Raw genomic sequence first — 14412 nt, 5'->3', positions numbered from 1 at the left:
TGTTTGCAGACCCAAAATGCTGTTCTGACCGCTTTTTTCTTGGACATATGATGGAGCTTGGGAAACATAGTGAAGCCATGTTTTAAATCTGCTTCATTTATATTACAGTGCTTTAATGAGACAATATTATAAGAGGATGCAATTTTATGTAGCACCTTTATGCTGGGTCTTTTATAGTATAAAATCTCTGCCTGCCCTCTCCCCATTCCCTGGTAATCCCTGTTCTGCTTTCTCTATGAATTTGTCTATTCTAGAATTATACTGTATTTGTCGTTTTGTGTCTGACTTGTTTCACTCAGCATCGTGTCAGGGAGGGTTTTTTTTTGTATTTTTCTGAAGCTGGAAACGGGGAGAGACGGTCAGTCTCCCGCATGTGCCCAACCGGGATCCATCCGGCACGCCCACCAGGGGGCCACGCTCTGCCCACCAGGGGGCGATGCTCTGCCCCTCTGGGGCGTTGCTCTGCTGCGACAGAGCCACTCTAGCACCTGGGGCAGAGGCCAAGGAGCCATCCCCAGCGCCCGGGAAGCAAATGGGCGCTTCTCCTGTATGCCCTGGCTGGGAATCGAACCCGGAACTTCTGCACGCCAGGCTGACGCTCTACCACTGAGCCAACCGGCCAGGGCTCGTGTCAGGGTTTATCCATATTGTAGCATGTGTCAGAATTTCATTTCTTTGTATGGCTGTATAATACTCAGTTTAATGATGTAATACACGCACACACATACTGTTTTTGTTTTGTGTGTGGAGGCTCGGATTGAATGCACCGTTTGGCTGTTGATTAGAATGCTGCTCTGAGCATTGGTGTCCCAGTGTCTGAGTCTTCTCTGCTTTCCCTGCTGTGGGGTATGTACCCGGGAGTGCAGTAGCTGGATGATAGGGTGATTGTATGTGTAACGTTTTGAGGAACCACCAGATTTTCCCATAGAGGCTGATCCGCTGATGTTTCCACCAGCAGTGCATGGGGGTTCCAGTTTCTCTACGTTCTCACCAACCCTTGTCCTTTTCCCTTTTGGATAATAGCCATGATGATTTTGATTTGAATTCCCCTTATGACTAATGATGTTGAGCATCTTTTCATGTGTTTATTGGCCATTAGTATGTTTTCTCGAAGGTTTCTTCGTGAAAGGAGAAAACGTAAGTACATGAGTGTGCATGGGAGGGTTGTTCTCATTCCCACCCCAGTGTGGAGCAAGGTGGGTAAGTAGAGTGTGCAGTTTCTTTTTCTTTCTTTTTTTTTTACAGAGAGGGATAGACAGGGACAGACAGACAGGAACAGAGAGAGATGAGAAGCATCAATCATCAGTTTTTCATTGCGCATTGTGACACTTTTAGTTGTTCATTGATTGCTTTCTCATATGTGCCTTGACTGTGGGCCTTCAGCAGACCGAGTGACCCCTTGCTCGAGCCAGCGACCTTGGGTCCAAGCTGGTGAGCTTTTGCTCAAACCAGATGAGCCTGCGCTCAAGCTGGTGACCTCGGGGTCTCGAACCTGGGTCCTCCGCATCCCAGTCCGACATTCTATCCACTGCGCCACCGCCTGGTCAGGCAAGTGTGCAGTTCATGTAGTTGTATGTTCTTGTCTTCATATTTCATCTGGTTTCCTCTGCGTGCATGTTTATTGAGCTTTTTGTTGTCGTTGTCATGTATGTCTTGTCTACAAACACATAGATAACTCCTGATGGACACCCCTGTGTCCCTGAACTCGAATGTCTGAGGGCGGGCTGGAACTGAAAGTAAAGGAGGGCTTTCCCGTTCATCCTTACCTGTATTTTTTCACAGTTAAGATGCATCCCTTGATTTACCTCCTTTACTGTGTTTTCTTTCTTTCTTCCGTGTTTTTGTTGGAGGAGGCTGAAAGCCATTATGGTCCAGACACCTGTGGTACTTAGAAGGAACGGTGCTGTCATTTTCTGTGCTCCTAACAGAGTTGCCAGTTCCTATATTCTTTTCTGGTTTCTGTGAAAACTCTTCTGTTGGACAGTGGGACAGCATGGTGCAAGAGATCTAAATTTTAATAAAGAGAACAATGCAGTAAGTAATACACATGGAGAATTAGTGGATAAAACTTTAAAATGACTTCTCATTTGGGGGACTATGACAACTTAGTTTTCACTGTACTGTTGATGCAGTTTTAAGCATATTCTCACTCTTCTGTCATGTCTCTGGTCCTGTTCTGTCACTTCAGAGAGCGTGTGCTTATCTTGTATGTCCCTCCCGGAAGGAACTGTGCGTTCCCTCTCTGATGTGCTAGGTAGTGATTTCTCCCCTTCGAACGCTTCAGAACAGCAAGTTTTGTCATAGATTAATATCCATAGCTACATAGTCATTTAAAATCCAGAATAAATCTAGGGTAGGATGAAAAACAAAAACGCTTTTTTATGGAAAAAAAAATTGAAACTTTCTCAGTGTGTGTCTTACAGGTATAGGTGTTTAGGAATCATCTGTTCTTACTGCCTGGTTTTCATATAACATTAGATCAAAGAAAAAAACAATTTTAAACTGTTTAATTTGCTTACAAAAATTTATATCTTAAATGGCATAACTGGAATTAAGGAGAAATACTGGAAACTTCTGTTCGTTTCTTTATTCTTCCAGATTCATCTGCCTTCAAAAGGTCAAGAGTTTGTTTTATTGTTATCTTAGCATTTTTAATTATTCATGCTACCCCTTTTCATATGGACTGCATACTACTCAGAACCATTCTCTAAGATTAACAAACTATAGAAGTGATCCCTGAAAGTATAGTCTTCATTCTCTAAGATGAAGATTACTTGTATCCCATGAAGTGTTAGAACCTTGAATGAAGAACAAATTCCTTTATTAAATGGGACTTATAAAGGTAGCAAGTCAATTTATACAATTTTTTAAAATTTATTTGAACTTTTGAAAGCTATTTCCAAGGAACAAGGTTAGGACCAAAAGTAAAATGTTTTTTGTTTGGCAATATTTGCATTAAAAAATTTAGCTGGTCCACATTGTGAGCATTCAAAAGAAAAGCCCTGCCTTTGGTATGTTCTAGCTGTGCTTTCTTAATGCTTTGTTTTTTGTGATTAGAGAGTAAGTGGCAGACCTGTGACATCTCACCCCTAAGTACTTCAGCACAGGTCTCTGAAGGATGAGGTTGTCATTGTACATGAAACCGCAGTACTGCCTGACTGGTGGTGGCGCAGTGGATAAAACGTCGACCTGGAATGCCGAGGTCGCCAGTTCGAAACCCTGGGCTTGCTGGGTCAGGGTACATATGAGAAGCAACTACTGAGTTGACTTGATACTTCCTGCTCCTTCTCCACTACCCCTTTCTCTCTTTCTCTGTCTCTAAAGAAATAAAGAAAGAATAAACCACAGTACTGTATCACTTCAGAAAGCTAACATTATATAGTAATCATGACCTAGTGTAAGCCTGTTTTTTCAAGTTTTTCTAATTCTTCCCAAAATGTAATGTAACTTTAGTCCCCCTAATCCAGGTTCCTGCCAAGGACGACACATTGAGTTTGGTTGTTGTGTCTCCTTTAAACTAAAGCAGCTCCTCCCCCACCACCACCTTCCACCCCCATGGGTTTTATTTATTTACTTATTTCTCTTTTAAAACATTGACATTATTAGGAGTCTAAGCCAGTTGTCTTGTAGAATGTTTCACGGCCTGCTTTTGTCTTCCCTCCTTGCTTGGTTTCAGGTTAAACTGTTTTGTAGAACTGCCCCATACATGCTTGTCATTTATATCACATCAGGGGGCAATGTGACACTGGTTTGCATTGTTATTGGTGCTGCAGAGCTCGGGCATGATGCAGATCACTTGTGTTAGGTTATGTCTGTCACATCACTTAATTGGAAAGCCCTTCTTTCTTTTTAAATAATAAGTAATCTGTAGGTTTGTGCTTTGAAACCGTGGGACTCTCCTGTTCCCTAATAACCTCTCACCTGATGGTTTTAATTTGCTTATTGGTTTTTTGTGTTTTGTTTTGTTTTGTTTTTTATTTTGTATTTTTCTGAAGTGAGAAGCAGGGAGGCAGAGAGAGAGAGACTCCCGCATGCACCTGACCAGGATCCACCCACCATGCCCACCAGGGGGCGTTGCTCTGCCCATTTGGGGCGTTGCTCCTTTGCAACCAGAGCCATTCTGAGGCGGAGGCCATGGAGCCATCCTCAGGGCCCGGATCAACTTTGCTCCAATGGAGCTTTGGCTGTGGGAGAGGAAGAGAAAGACAGAGAGGAAGGAGAGGGAGAGGGCTGGAGAAGCAGATGGGCGCTTCTCCTGTGTGCCCTGGCCGGGAATCAAACCTGGGACTTCCACACGCTGGGCCGACGCTCTACCACTGAGCCAACCGGCTAGGGTGCTTATTGATTTAATTCAGGGTTTCCCTTAGGGGTATTAATGGATGTCAGTGTATCTGTGTAGCTTCCTCCACCCCCACGTATATGTACATAATTTTCCCAGGAGTACAGTCCATGACCTCCAAACTAGTTTAAAGATTTGCTCCCTGTTTTTGAAGTGCCTGCTACAAGTTTTTGTGCATCAGAGAAGTTTGTTTTAAGAGGTGGGTTTCTAGAAGCTGAGAGTCAGCCCTGTTCATCTAATTTTCCTAATTATCGAGCCCAGCCTCACATGCAACTAGATACTTAATTTTTGTTGTATTTGAGAACGCTGTGCTCTGGCCATTTTCTCACCCTGAGCCACGCGTTTAGATCTTCGGTGTCTGGAATAAACTGCACTGGAAAATAAAGCAAAGGAGTTTCGCCCTGATCTTTGGTGTTTGTTCTCTTTGACGCTGAAGTAAATTTAGGTCAGTTGGAAATGAATTTAAACACCACTGCCATATATGTTTTTACTACCTAATTGTCAGTTGTATAAATGAGATGTTTTCCCAAGTGTAAAATGTCTGTTTGACTCTAGACAAGAAGGTCCAGCAGGTGACTGACTGGGGACCCTTAGGTTTATTATTGGCTTTCTGTATGGACCCAAGGTCACTGGCTTGAGCAAGGGGTTCCTTGGTCTGCTGTAGCCCCCCCCCCCCCCCCCCCCCCGGTCAAGGCACATATTATTGGCCTTCTGTGGAATAGCTCTAGAAGTGATTGATTTATTGACTTTCCCTGCTTACCCAGGACAGCCTGGAATTATCAGGGCAGTGGCCAGTGTGCTAACTTTTGTTTGATCTGTTGAGTAGCCTTTGGTAATACTGGGTTGCCGTGTTTGAAAAAGTGTCTGTCATTTGGGTGACCGGAAACAGGAGCTTACGTTGGGATAGGAGACTTTGAAAATACACGTTATATACCATTTAATACAGAAGATCTGTGAAAGTAGGTATTATTGTTATTCTAATTACACAGGTAGGGGAAAAGGCTTATAATAAGCTCAAGTAGCCAACATCAAAGAGCTCACACGGAGCTCCAAATTCCTTGCCCTGCTGTTTTACTAATCTGAAAGGTAGAGGCTTCCTACAGACTCTAAATACAAACAAAAGCATGGCCCTTGCTTTCAAAAGATTTTTTATAATCCAACAAGTCTGCTTTATGAATATGTTACAGACAGCAAGTTAAGGGAAGAGCTAAGGAAGTATGTAAGAGGCAGACCAGCTCCCAGTAGAAGTCAAGGTTGGCAGCTGGGGGTCGTGTCTGAGGGGAGAAGGTTGGGGAAGAAGGAGAAGGGCATGTGCGTGGAGACGGGAGAGCACGGGGCTGGTGGTGGAAGAGGAACGTGTCCGGTCTGGCCAGCGCAGCGATTTTCAGTGGGTGTGTCGTAAGAGTGTCTAAAACATGCAGTGCCTGACTGTGGAGTCGGGCACTGACTTTCCCTCAGACTGGCAGATGAAAAAATAACAACAGCCAACACCACGATAGATAGCATCCAGTGTGAATGAATCAAAGTTGTACCTAGTTTTGTTTTTTTTTAAAGATTCTTTTTTTTTTAAATTTTTTATTCTTTTTTTTTTTTACAGAGACAGAGAGAGAGAGGGATAGATAGGGACAGGCAGACAGGAACAGAAAGAGATGAGAAGCATCAATTATTAATTTTTTGTTGCAACACCTTAGTTGTTCATTGATTGCCCTCTCATATGTGCCTTGACCGTGGGCCTTCTGCAGACCAAGTAGCCCCTTGCTCAAGCCAGCAACCTTGGGACCAAGCTGGTGAGCTTTGCTCAAACCAAATGATCCTGTGCTCAAGCTGGCAACCTCGGGGGTCTCGAACCTGGGTCCTTCCGCATCCCAGTCCGACACTCTATCCACTGTGCCACCGCCCGGTCAGGCTATTTATTCATTTTCTTAGAGAGGAGAGGGAGAGACAGAGAGAGAGAGAGAGAGAGGAGAGACAGAGAGAGAGAAGGGGGAGGAGCTGGAAGCATCAACTCCCATATGTGCCTTGACCAGGCAAGCCCAGGGTTTCGAACCAGTGACCTCAGCATTTCCAGGTCAACGCTTTAGCCACTACAGGTCAGGCCTGTACCTAGTTTTTGTCACACATATTTTCGCTACTTAGTTCATGTGTGCCATGAGACAAAAAGACTGGGCAAGAGCGTCACCCCGACAAGCCATGGTCGGGTTTGATCCCCACTCAGGACACTGTGGACAGAAAAAAAAAGATGGGGCCACAAGCTAAACCTGACGAGCTCAGGTGAGCCTACACAAATGGCCTGGCAAACCTGGAGACTTAACCACACAGGATGGACTGAAATTAGACCTTTCTAACTATAAAAGCAGTTCATGGTGGGGAGTCATGTCCTAGAGAGGTATTTTTCTCTAAACAAAGGTCAGTGTTAACTTTACTCAAGCCTGTCTGTTATCTTTCTGCATCTAGGGTAAGTCCCTAGTAAAGTCTTTGAAATGTAAGGGTCATCTTCTTTTCCTGTCACCGTGGGGCCAGACACCCCACCAGAGCAGGAACCAGCAAATCCCCTCATTGTTACTGTTACCATGTGAATCATTAACTGTTAACTGTCTTGTTCCTGCCTGGGTAAAGAAGTTTCAATGTGTAGTTTCATTTTTTATCCAGTATCCGAGATTTCCCCAATTTGCCTTCTCCTGTCTCCGTAATCTACCACCAATCAATTTTATGTAACCCCCTTCCACCTTTCCCTTAGATTCCAATGTATAAAGTAAGTGGTAAACCCGCCATTTTCTGGCTACTTTCTCAATCCATTGAGACTTTGCTTCCCGACAGATGGGCTCAAATAAACTCATAAAAAACTTACAAGGTTTGGAAGTGTTTTTTAACGTTGACAGCACAAATTGATGTTTCGCCCTCTCTCCTTCCTTCCCCCTTTCTTTCTCTCTAAAAATCAATAAGTAAAAATTTTTGTGGGGGGAATCGCTGGGATAGAGCATGAGTTGTATAAAAAAAGTAAAAGAAAGTAGTAGAAGCTGGACCTGAAAGGTCGATGAGGGTCCGAGTGTGAAGGGCCTTGAACAGGGGTCCCCAAACTATGGCCCACGGGCTGCATGCGGCCCCCTGAGGCCATTTATCCGGCCCGCCGCACTTCCAGAAGGGGCACCTCTTTCATTGGTGGTCAGTGAGTACTGCAAAGCGCGGTGACACACGTGTCACAGCTCCAGAAGCATGTCTTATCACTTGTTACAGCTACCAGTGACAAATATGGAACCGGACATTTGACCATCTCATTAGCCAAAAGTAGGCTTATTGTTCCCATTGAAATGCTGGTCACTTTGTTGATTTAAATTTACTTGTTCTTTATTTTAAATATTGTATTTGTTCCCATTTTGTTTTTTTACTTTAAAATAAGATATGTGCAGTGTGCATAGGGATTTGTTCATAGTTTTTTTTTATAGTCCGGCCCTCCAACGGTCTGAGGGACAGTGAACTGGCTCCTTGTGTAAAATGTTTGGGGACCCCTGGCCTTGAATATCATGCTAAGGAGGAACCTCACTCTGAAAGTATTTTTGAGCAGGAGATGAAAAATATGACCCTGTAGAACAGTGGTTTTCACCCTTTTTACACTTGGGGACTGGTGGCCCAGCCGACCTGGAATGGAAACACCCAAAAAGTAAACTTCTACCTCACCAAGCACACGTAAGCATGCAACACTGTTTGGTCCCCGAACCCCACATGCACGATGCATTGAGGATGACATCAGTTTGTCCGAATGCTGTTTGTCTGTTGCGCACGATCTGTAAATGCTCTGTAGGTGCAAAAGGTTGTCTGAATGAGCCTGCAAGTTCCTGAGATCTCTAAGACAACCTCAGTGGTATTTTCATTGGTGATGCGATCACTCTGAGCCATAAGCGACTAAGATCATTGGGTCTGTAATCTTCATACAGTAGGGTGGTTAACTCTTTCATGGACCGGCGTGAAATTTCTGGTAGATCTACACCAGTCCATGGACCGGCGGTTGAAAAACACTGCTATAGAAGGCCCAATAATAATCGTAATAAATGTTTACATTAAAAAAACCTTACATTTTGAAGTTGTGATTCAGTGCTAATGTCTTATTAATGCCTCCGAGTAGCTCCGAACAATGTACTTTGCCCATTTTACAGATGTGAAACTGATGCTCAGTGAGATTAAGTAAATTTGCAAATGTCAAATACATAGATACTGCTGGAGCTAGACCTGAGACTGGGATCCGCCAGCATCCAAAGTCTATTTGGTTTACCACAATGATGAGATTCGTATCATTTATCTTATCAGATCACTTAATGAGTTCTTTTTCATCAAGAATATGGTTATAGGAAAAGGATGTTTTTAAAGTTCTGAAAGGACTACTCCTTGATATGTAATTATGTCAAGGAATATAGTCACTACCAGACCTATTTTATATAGCTGTCTAATTTGGAAAATTGAAGAGTTGGGTGACGTTTTATTTGCACGCCTCGTGACATCAACACGTGCTTATCGTGAACATTTTTGTTTTCATTTTCAGTGTTTAACCTTATTGCCCCTAAGTACATCTTAGGTCAGGTAATGCTCAGTTCCTGAGAGCATTTTATGATGCACAAAGAAGTATTGTTTTTCCTAAAATTGTTTTTTCTCAGCAGGTTTTCTACTTACAAAAGACAATGACTACTGATGAAGGTGCCAAGAACAATGGAGAAAGCCCAGCAGCAGTTGTGGCTGAACAGGGAGAGGATATCACCCCCAAAAAAGACAGAGGGGTGTTAAAGGTGAGGCGGTTGGGAAATTTACTATCTGGAAAGTTTGTTTGTAGAAATATTTTTGGAGGGAAGGCTGGAGGTGGATAATGCTTTACTGAGGCTTACTAAGTCCAAACATTATAGCTAAGCTCTCATTGCATCTCATGACTTGTGCTTTATTTTTAATCCCAGACTATAGATGGTGAAGCTGAGGCCCAGCTGCGTAAATTAACTTGCCCAGTATCATGTATATATAAGTAAATACAGATCTGGGGTTTCGGTTCAGATGATCTCTGACCCTAAGAGGCGGTCTCTCTCTCTCTCTCTCTCTCCCCTCAGAATGTACAAATGGGTTGTTATTTTAATACAATTTTTCAGTATATTAAAGCCAGCTCAAGACTTTTTTTTTTTTTTTTTTTGAGAGTGAGAGAAGGAGACAGGAACACCCAAGCTGCCCTTCCTGTATGTGCCCTGACCCGGGAATTGAACCGGCAACCTGTGTGCTCTGGAGCAACGCTCCAGCTGACCGAGCTATCCAGCCAGGCCTTTATTTTTATTGATTTTGAGACAGAGAGAGGGGAGAGGGAAAGGAAGCATTCATTTTTTTTTTTTTTTTTTTTTTGCATTTTTCTGAAGCTGGAAACAGGGAGAGACGGACAGATTCCCGCATGCGCCCGACTGGGATCCACCCGGCACGCCCACCATGGGGCGACGCTCTGCCCGCCAGGGGGCGATGCTCTGCCCATCCTGGGCGTCGCCATGTTGCGACCAGAGCCACTCTAGCACATGAGGCAGAGGCCATAGAGCCATCCCCAGCACCCGGGCCATCTTGCTCCAATGGAGCCTTGGCTGCGGGAGGGGAAGAGAGAGACAGAGAGGAAGGCACGGCGGAAGGGTGGAGAAGCAAATGGGCGTTTCTCCTGTGTGCCCTGGCCGGGAATCGAACCCGGGTCCTCCGCACACTAGGCCGACGCTCTACCGCTGAGCCAACCAGCCAGGGCCGAAGCATTCATTATTCATTTGTTGTTCCACTCAGCCATGCGTTCTTTGGTTGCTTCCTGTGTGTGCCTTGACTGGGGATTGAACCCTCAACCTTGTCATTTCAGGATGATGCTCTTATCCGACTAAGCTAACCTGCCAGAGCTCCAAGACTTTTTTTTTTTTAAGTGAGAGGTGGGGAGCCTGACCTGTGGTGGCACAGTGGACCAAGCATCAACCTGGAATGCTGAGGTCACCGGTTCAAAGCCCTGGGCTTGCCTGGTCAAGGCACATATGGGAGTTGATGCTTTCAGCTCCTCCCCCCTTCTCTTTCTCTCTCTCTCTCTCATCTAAAATGAATAAATAAATCAAAATAATTTAAGTGAGAGGTGGGGAGGTCGAGATAGACTACAGCATGCTCCCCGGCCGGGATCCACCCAGCAAGCCCCTACCAGGCAATGGTTTGCCCAGCCAGACCACAGTTCCATTGCTCAGCAACCAAGCTATTTTAGCAACTGAGACAAAGGCCATGAAGCCATCCTCAGGGCCCGGGGCCAACTTTGGTCAACCCATTTGAGCTATGGCTGCGTGATGGGGAAAGAGAGATTGGGGGGATGGAGAAGCAGATAATCGCTTCTCCTGTATGCTCTGACCAGAAATTGAACCCAGGACTTCCACACACCTGGCCAACGCTCTACCACTGAGCCAACTGGCCAGGGCCGACATTTTTTTTTTTTTTTTAAGAAAAGGAGAGATAATTTGTAAAGTTCAAAAAGATTAGTTTTTATAAACAAATAGTGAACCTATCTGCAGTAAAGATATTTTTAAGGTTTCATCAGAGAATATATCTCACTTTTGATTTAACTTTCCCCCTTTTAAAACACTTTATATATTTTTTCACTCTATTGTTAATTGCTTTTACACGTGTTATTTTATTTGTATCTCACAGTGGCCTTGTGAGATGATTGAATACCTCTTGATTTTTTTATTTCTATATGGAAAATAGACATTTATATTCCATATAAGTGAGTAAGCTAAGGGAGGTTAAATGGCTTTAGTTGTTTGAAGTTATTTCTCCTGTGCTGTTGTTATACATGAAAGTTTTGTATAATTATTCATTATTTTGCTGTAAAGATTATACATTCTGAATAGTATCTCTGAGGTGAGTTTTAATACTCCCTCGTGTCTGCAGTAGCAAATGAGACTTTTTTCGTTTGTTTTGTCTAATGTTCCTTTTGTGAATGCTCTATTCTGTGCTTGACTCTCTTCTGAATGTACGTTTGACCAATTAGCTTGCCGTGTGCTAAGCCAAGTTTTGGAGACTTAAAGTCACAGAATAAGGGTTTTTATGCTATTGATTTCTATCATTATATGTTCTTTCAGATGGTTCTTTGTCAACCATATAGCTGGTACTCGGCTCACCCTCCAGGGTGCTGTGAGAGAGAGGGAGTTTCTGCAGGTGGCCTCCGCATCTCCCCCTCTCTTCTTTTCAGAGCACCCAGCATGCCTCAGCTCCTGCTTTGTCCTAGGGAATAGACGAATAAGATTCTTAGGCTTGTAAGAAGCATTTGGAGATTGTAAATCCTTTAAATCATGTCATTTATTACTGTCAACCTAGTCTCAATTAGAGCAGGGGTAGTCAACCTTTTTATACCTACCACCCACTTTTATATCTCTGTTACTAGTAACATTTTCTTTTCTTTTTTTTTTTTTTTTTGTATTTTTCTTAAGTTGGAAACGGGGAGGCAGTCAGACATCCCGCATGCGCCTGGCCGGGATCCACCCGGCATGCCCACCACCGTCGCCCAGGGGGCGATGCTCTGCTGCAATCAGAGCCATTCTAGCGCCTGAGGCAGAGGCCACAGAGCCATCCTCAGTGCCCAGGCAAACTTTGCTCCAGTGGAGCCTCGGCTGCAGGAGGGGAAGAGAGAGACAGAGAGGAAGGAGAGGGGGAGGGGTGGAGAAGCAGATGGGCGCTTCTCCTGTGTGCCCTGGCCAGGAATCAAACCCGGGACTCCCGCACGCCAGGCTGACGCTCTACCACTGAGCCAACCGTCAGGGCCAATTAACATTTTCTAACCGCCCACCAGTTCCACAGTAATGGTGATTTATAAAGTAGGGAAGTAACTTTACTTTATAAAATTTATAAAGCAGAGTTACAGCAAGTTTAAGCATATAATAATAATTACTTAACAAATACATTATGTCAAATTTTCGCTAAGTTTGGCAGAATAAAACTTTATAAAACAACTTACTATAGTTATATCTATCTTTTTATTTATACTTTGGTTGCTCCGCTACCACCTACCATGAAAGCTGGAGCGCCCCCTAGTGGGCGGTAGGAACCAGGTTGACCACCACTGGTCTAGAGACTCAGGTTTTATCACGGGGCTTCGGCTTTCCTTTAGGAGTAAATAGGTGCAGCCTGACCAGGCAGCGGCACAGTGCCTACCGTGTTGACCGGGGACACTGTAGTCCCAGGTTTGAAACCCTGACGTTGCCAACTTGCACAGGGGCTTATATGGCTGAGTGCGGGATCACTGACATTATCCCAAGGTCACTGGCTTGAGCACCCCACCCCCCCCAAGCCACATATAAGAAGTAGTCAGTAAACAACTAAAGTGACGCAGCTACAAGTTGAGACTTCTCATCTTTGTCTCTCTCCCTTCCTCTTTAGAAAAAACAAAAGAGTACATAGGTCTACTAACTGTGTTACCTAAGGCAAATTAGTTAACCTATCTGTGATGATATTTCCTTATTTGTAAAATTGAAATGATACTACCTACTGCACCCTGGCCAGCCCTGGCCAGGTAGCTCAGTTGGTTAGAACATCGTCTGGAAGCGCAGAGGTTGCCGGTTTGATCCCGTCAGGGCACAGACAGGAACAGATTGATGTTCCCCCCTCTCTCTCTCTCTCTTTCTCTCTCTCTCTCCTATCCTCTCCCTCCCCCTCCAAAATCAACAAAATAAGCATTTAAAAAAAATACTACGTATTTAGTGGAGTGAGCATTTAAGCAATACTACCTATTTAGTGAAGTGAGCATTTAAGCACAGTGCCACACCTATGGTAATCTTATTAACTATTATATATATATTTTAAAAAGACCAAGGCAGGTCTGTGGAGTCAATAACTAGCCCAGGAAGATAAAACTGCATTGTGTAGCTTCTTTATTATGTGCGGCTTAAGTGTCTGTTTGTCGCCGATAGCTTATTGGTTGCTTGCGTAACTGTACTAGCCAGTGGGGTGAAGTTGCCACGGCTGAACGCAAATTGAGCATGTCAGGGGGAAGGTGAACATTTGTTTGCATTAGCAATCATCTGTTTTACATAAAAACTACGTCTTAACGTAATTTCTTTTAAGAATGCCTCCTAGAAAATACAGCACTGAAGAGGAGAGAAAAGGAGCTAAAGCTGCACAAAAACGGCTTTCTCGACAGAAAGAAACCACTGAGCGGAGAAAGACAAGGCTTGCTTCAATGGCAGAGCAAATGCGTCTTTCTCAGCAAAATGAGACTGATGAGCATAGAGAAACAAAGCTTGCCTCAGATGCAAGACAAAAAAGCCTGTCTCGACTAAATGAGTCCCTTGAACAAAGGCAGGAGAGAAATGCAAAAAAACGACAGAGTAATGCTGACCGAAACGCAAAAAGGATTAAAACAGTTTCAAACAGAGAAACTTTAATTTTTGAGCATTCCTCTGGTGACATGAATATTAAATGTGAACACTGTCAGTCCTTAAACTTCAAGTTAGAAACTAATCAATTTGACTGTGGCAAGAAAGGATTTTCTCAATGTTGCAAGTACGGAAACATTGTAGTTCCACTAATTGAGAATTATCCACGTAGACAATTTCCTGTAAAACTTGCCTTTGCTATGACCATCAATAAGTCTCAGGGCCAAACGCTTAAGCGTGTTGGCATTTTTTTACCTGAGCCTGCATTTGGACACGGTCAACTTTATGTTGCCTGTTCAAGAGTTCGTGAAAGAACAGACGTAAAATTAAAAATAATTGATGGTCCTCTGCAAGGCGAGCTTAAAAATGATGGAAAGATCTACACAAGAAATGTTGTGTACAAAGAGATCTTTGACATGTGAATTAACATTTTATTATTTAAATCACCTTTATTTATTGAGCTAGCAGTGGCTCTTAAGAAATGTACCGCCAGTGGTTTCCTTCATTGCACTCTACTTTAAGCAATTAAGCAAGTAGAAGGGGGAAACCCCGTGGGGCACTAAGCAAAGGGGCGTCCTGGCCGCCTGCTCTGGGTAATTCAGTTTGAATTAGCAGACACCTTTGCACAAATCATTTTAATTACAATTTATAATATCTAGAACAGCGGTCATTTCGTAT

General features: G+C 43.7%; 1 protein-coding gene across 2 annotated transcripts in view; it reads left to right on the top strand.

Annotated features, from left to right (window-relative positions):
* FKBP5 (FKBP prolyl isomerase 5) overlaps positions 1-14412 on the top strand; it is a 116028-nt gene that overhangs the window by 43782 nt on the left and 57834 nt on the right. Inside the window, exon 2 of one of the 2 annotated variants that reach the window (XM_066234957.1) lies at positions 8989-9114. In XM_066234957.1, the coding sequence (XP_066091054.1) occupies positions 9010-9114 (105 nt within the window). In that variant the 5' untranslated portion in view covers positions 8989-9009. Of the gene's footprint in view, positions 1-8985; positions 9115-14412 lie in introns of both variants that reach the window. The other variant, XM_066235036.1, reaches the window with a different exon arrangement.

This window comes from Saccopteryx bilineata, chromosome 1 (assembly GCF_036850765.1).
Source record: "Saccopteryx bilineata isolate mSacBil1 chromosome 1, mSacBil1_pri_phased_curated, whole genome shotgun sequence".
NCBI lineage: Eukaryota > Metazoa > Chordata > Mammalia > Chiroptera > Emballonuridae > Saccopteryx > Saccopteryx bilineata.
This window is presented reverse-complemented; position numbering and strand designations above follow the sequence as displayed.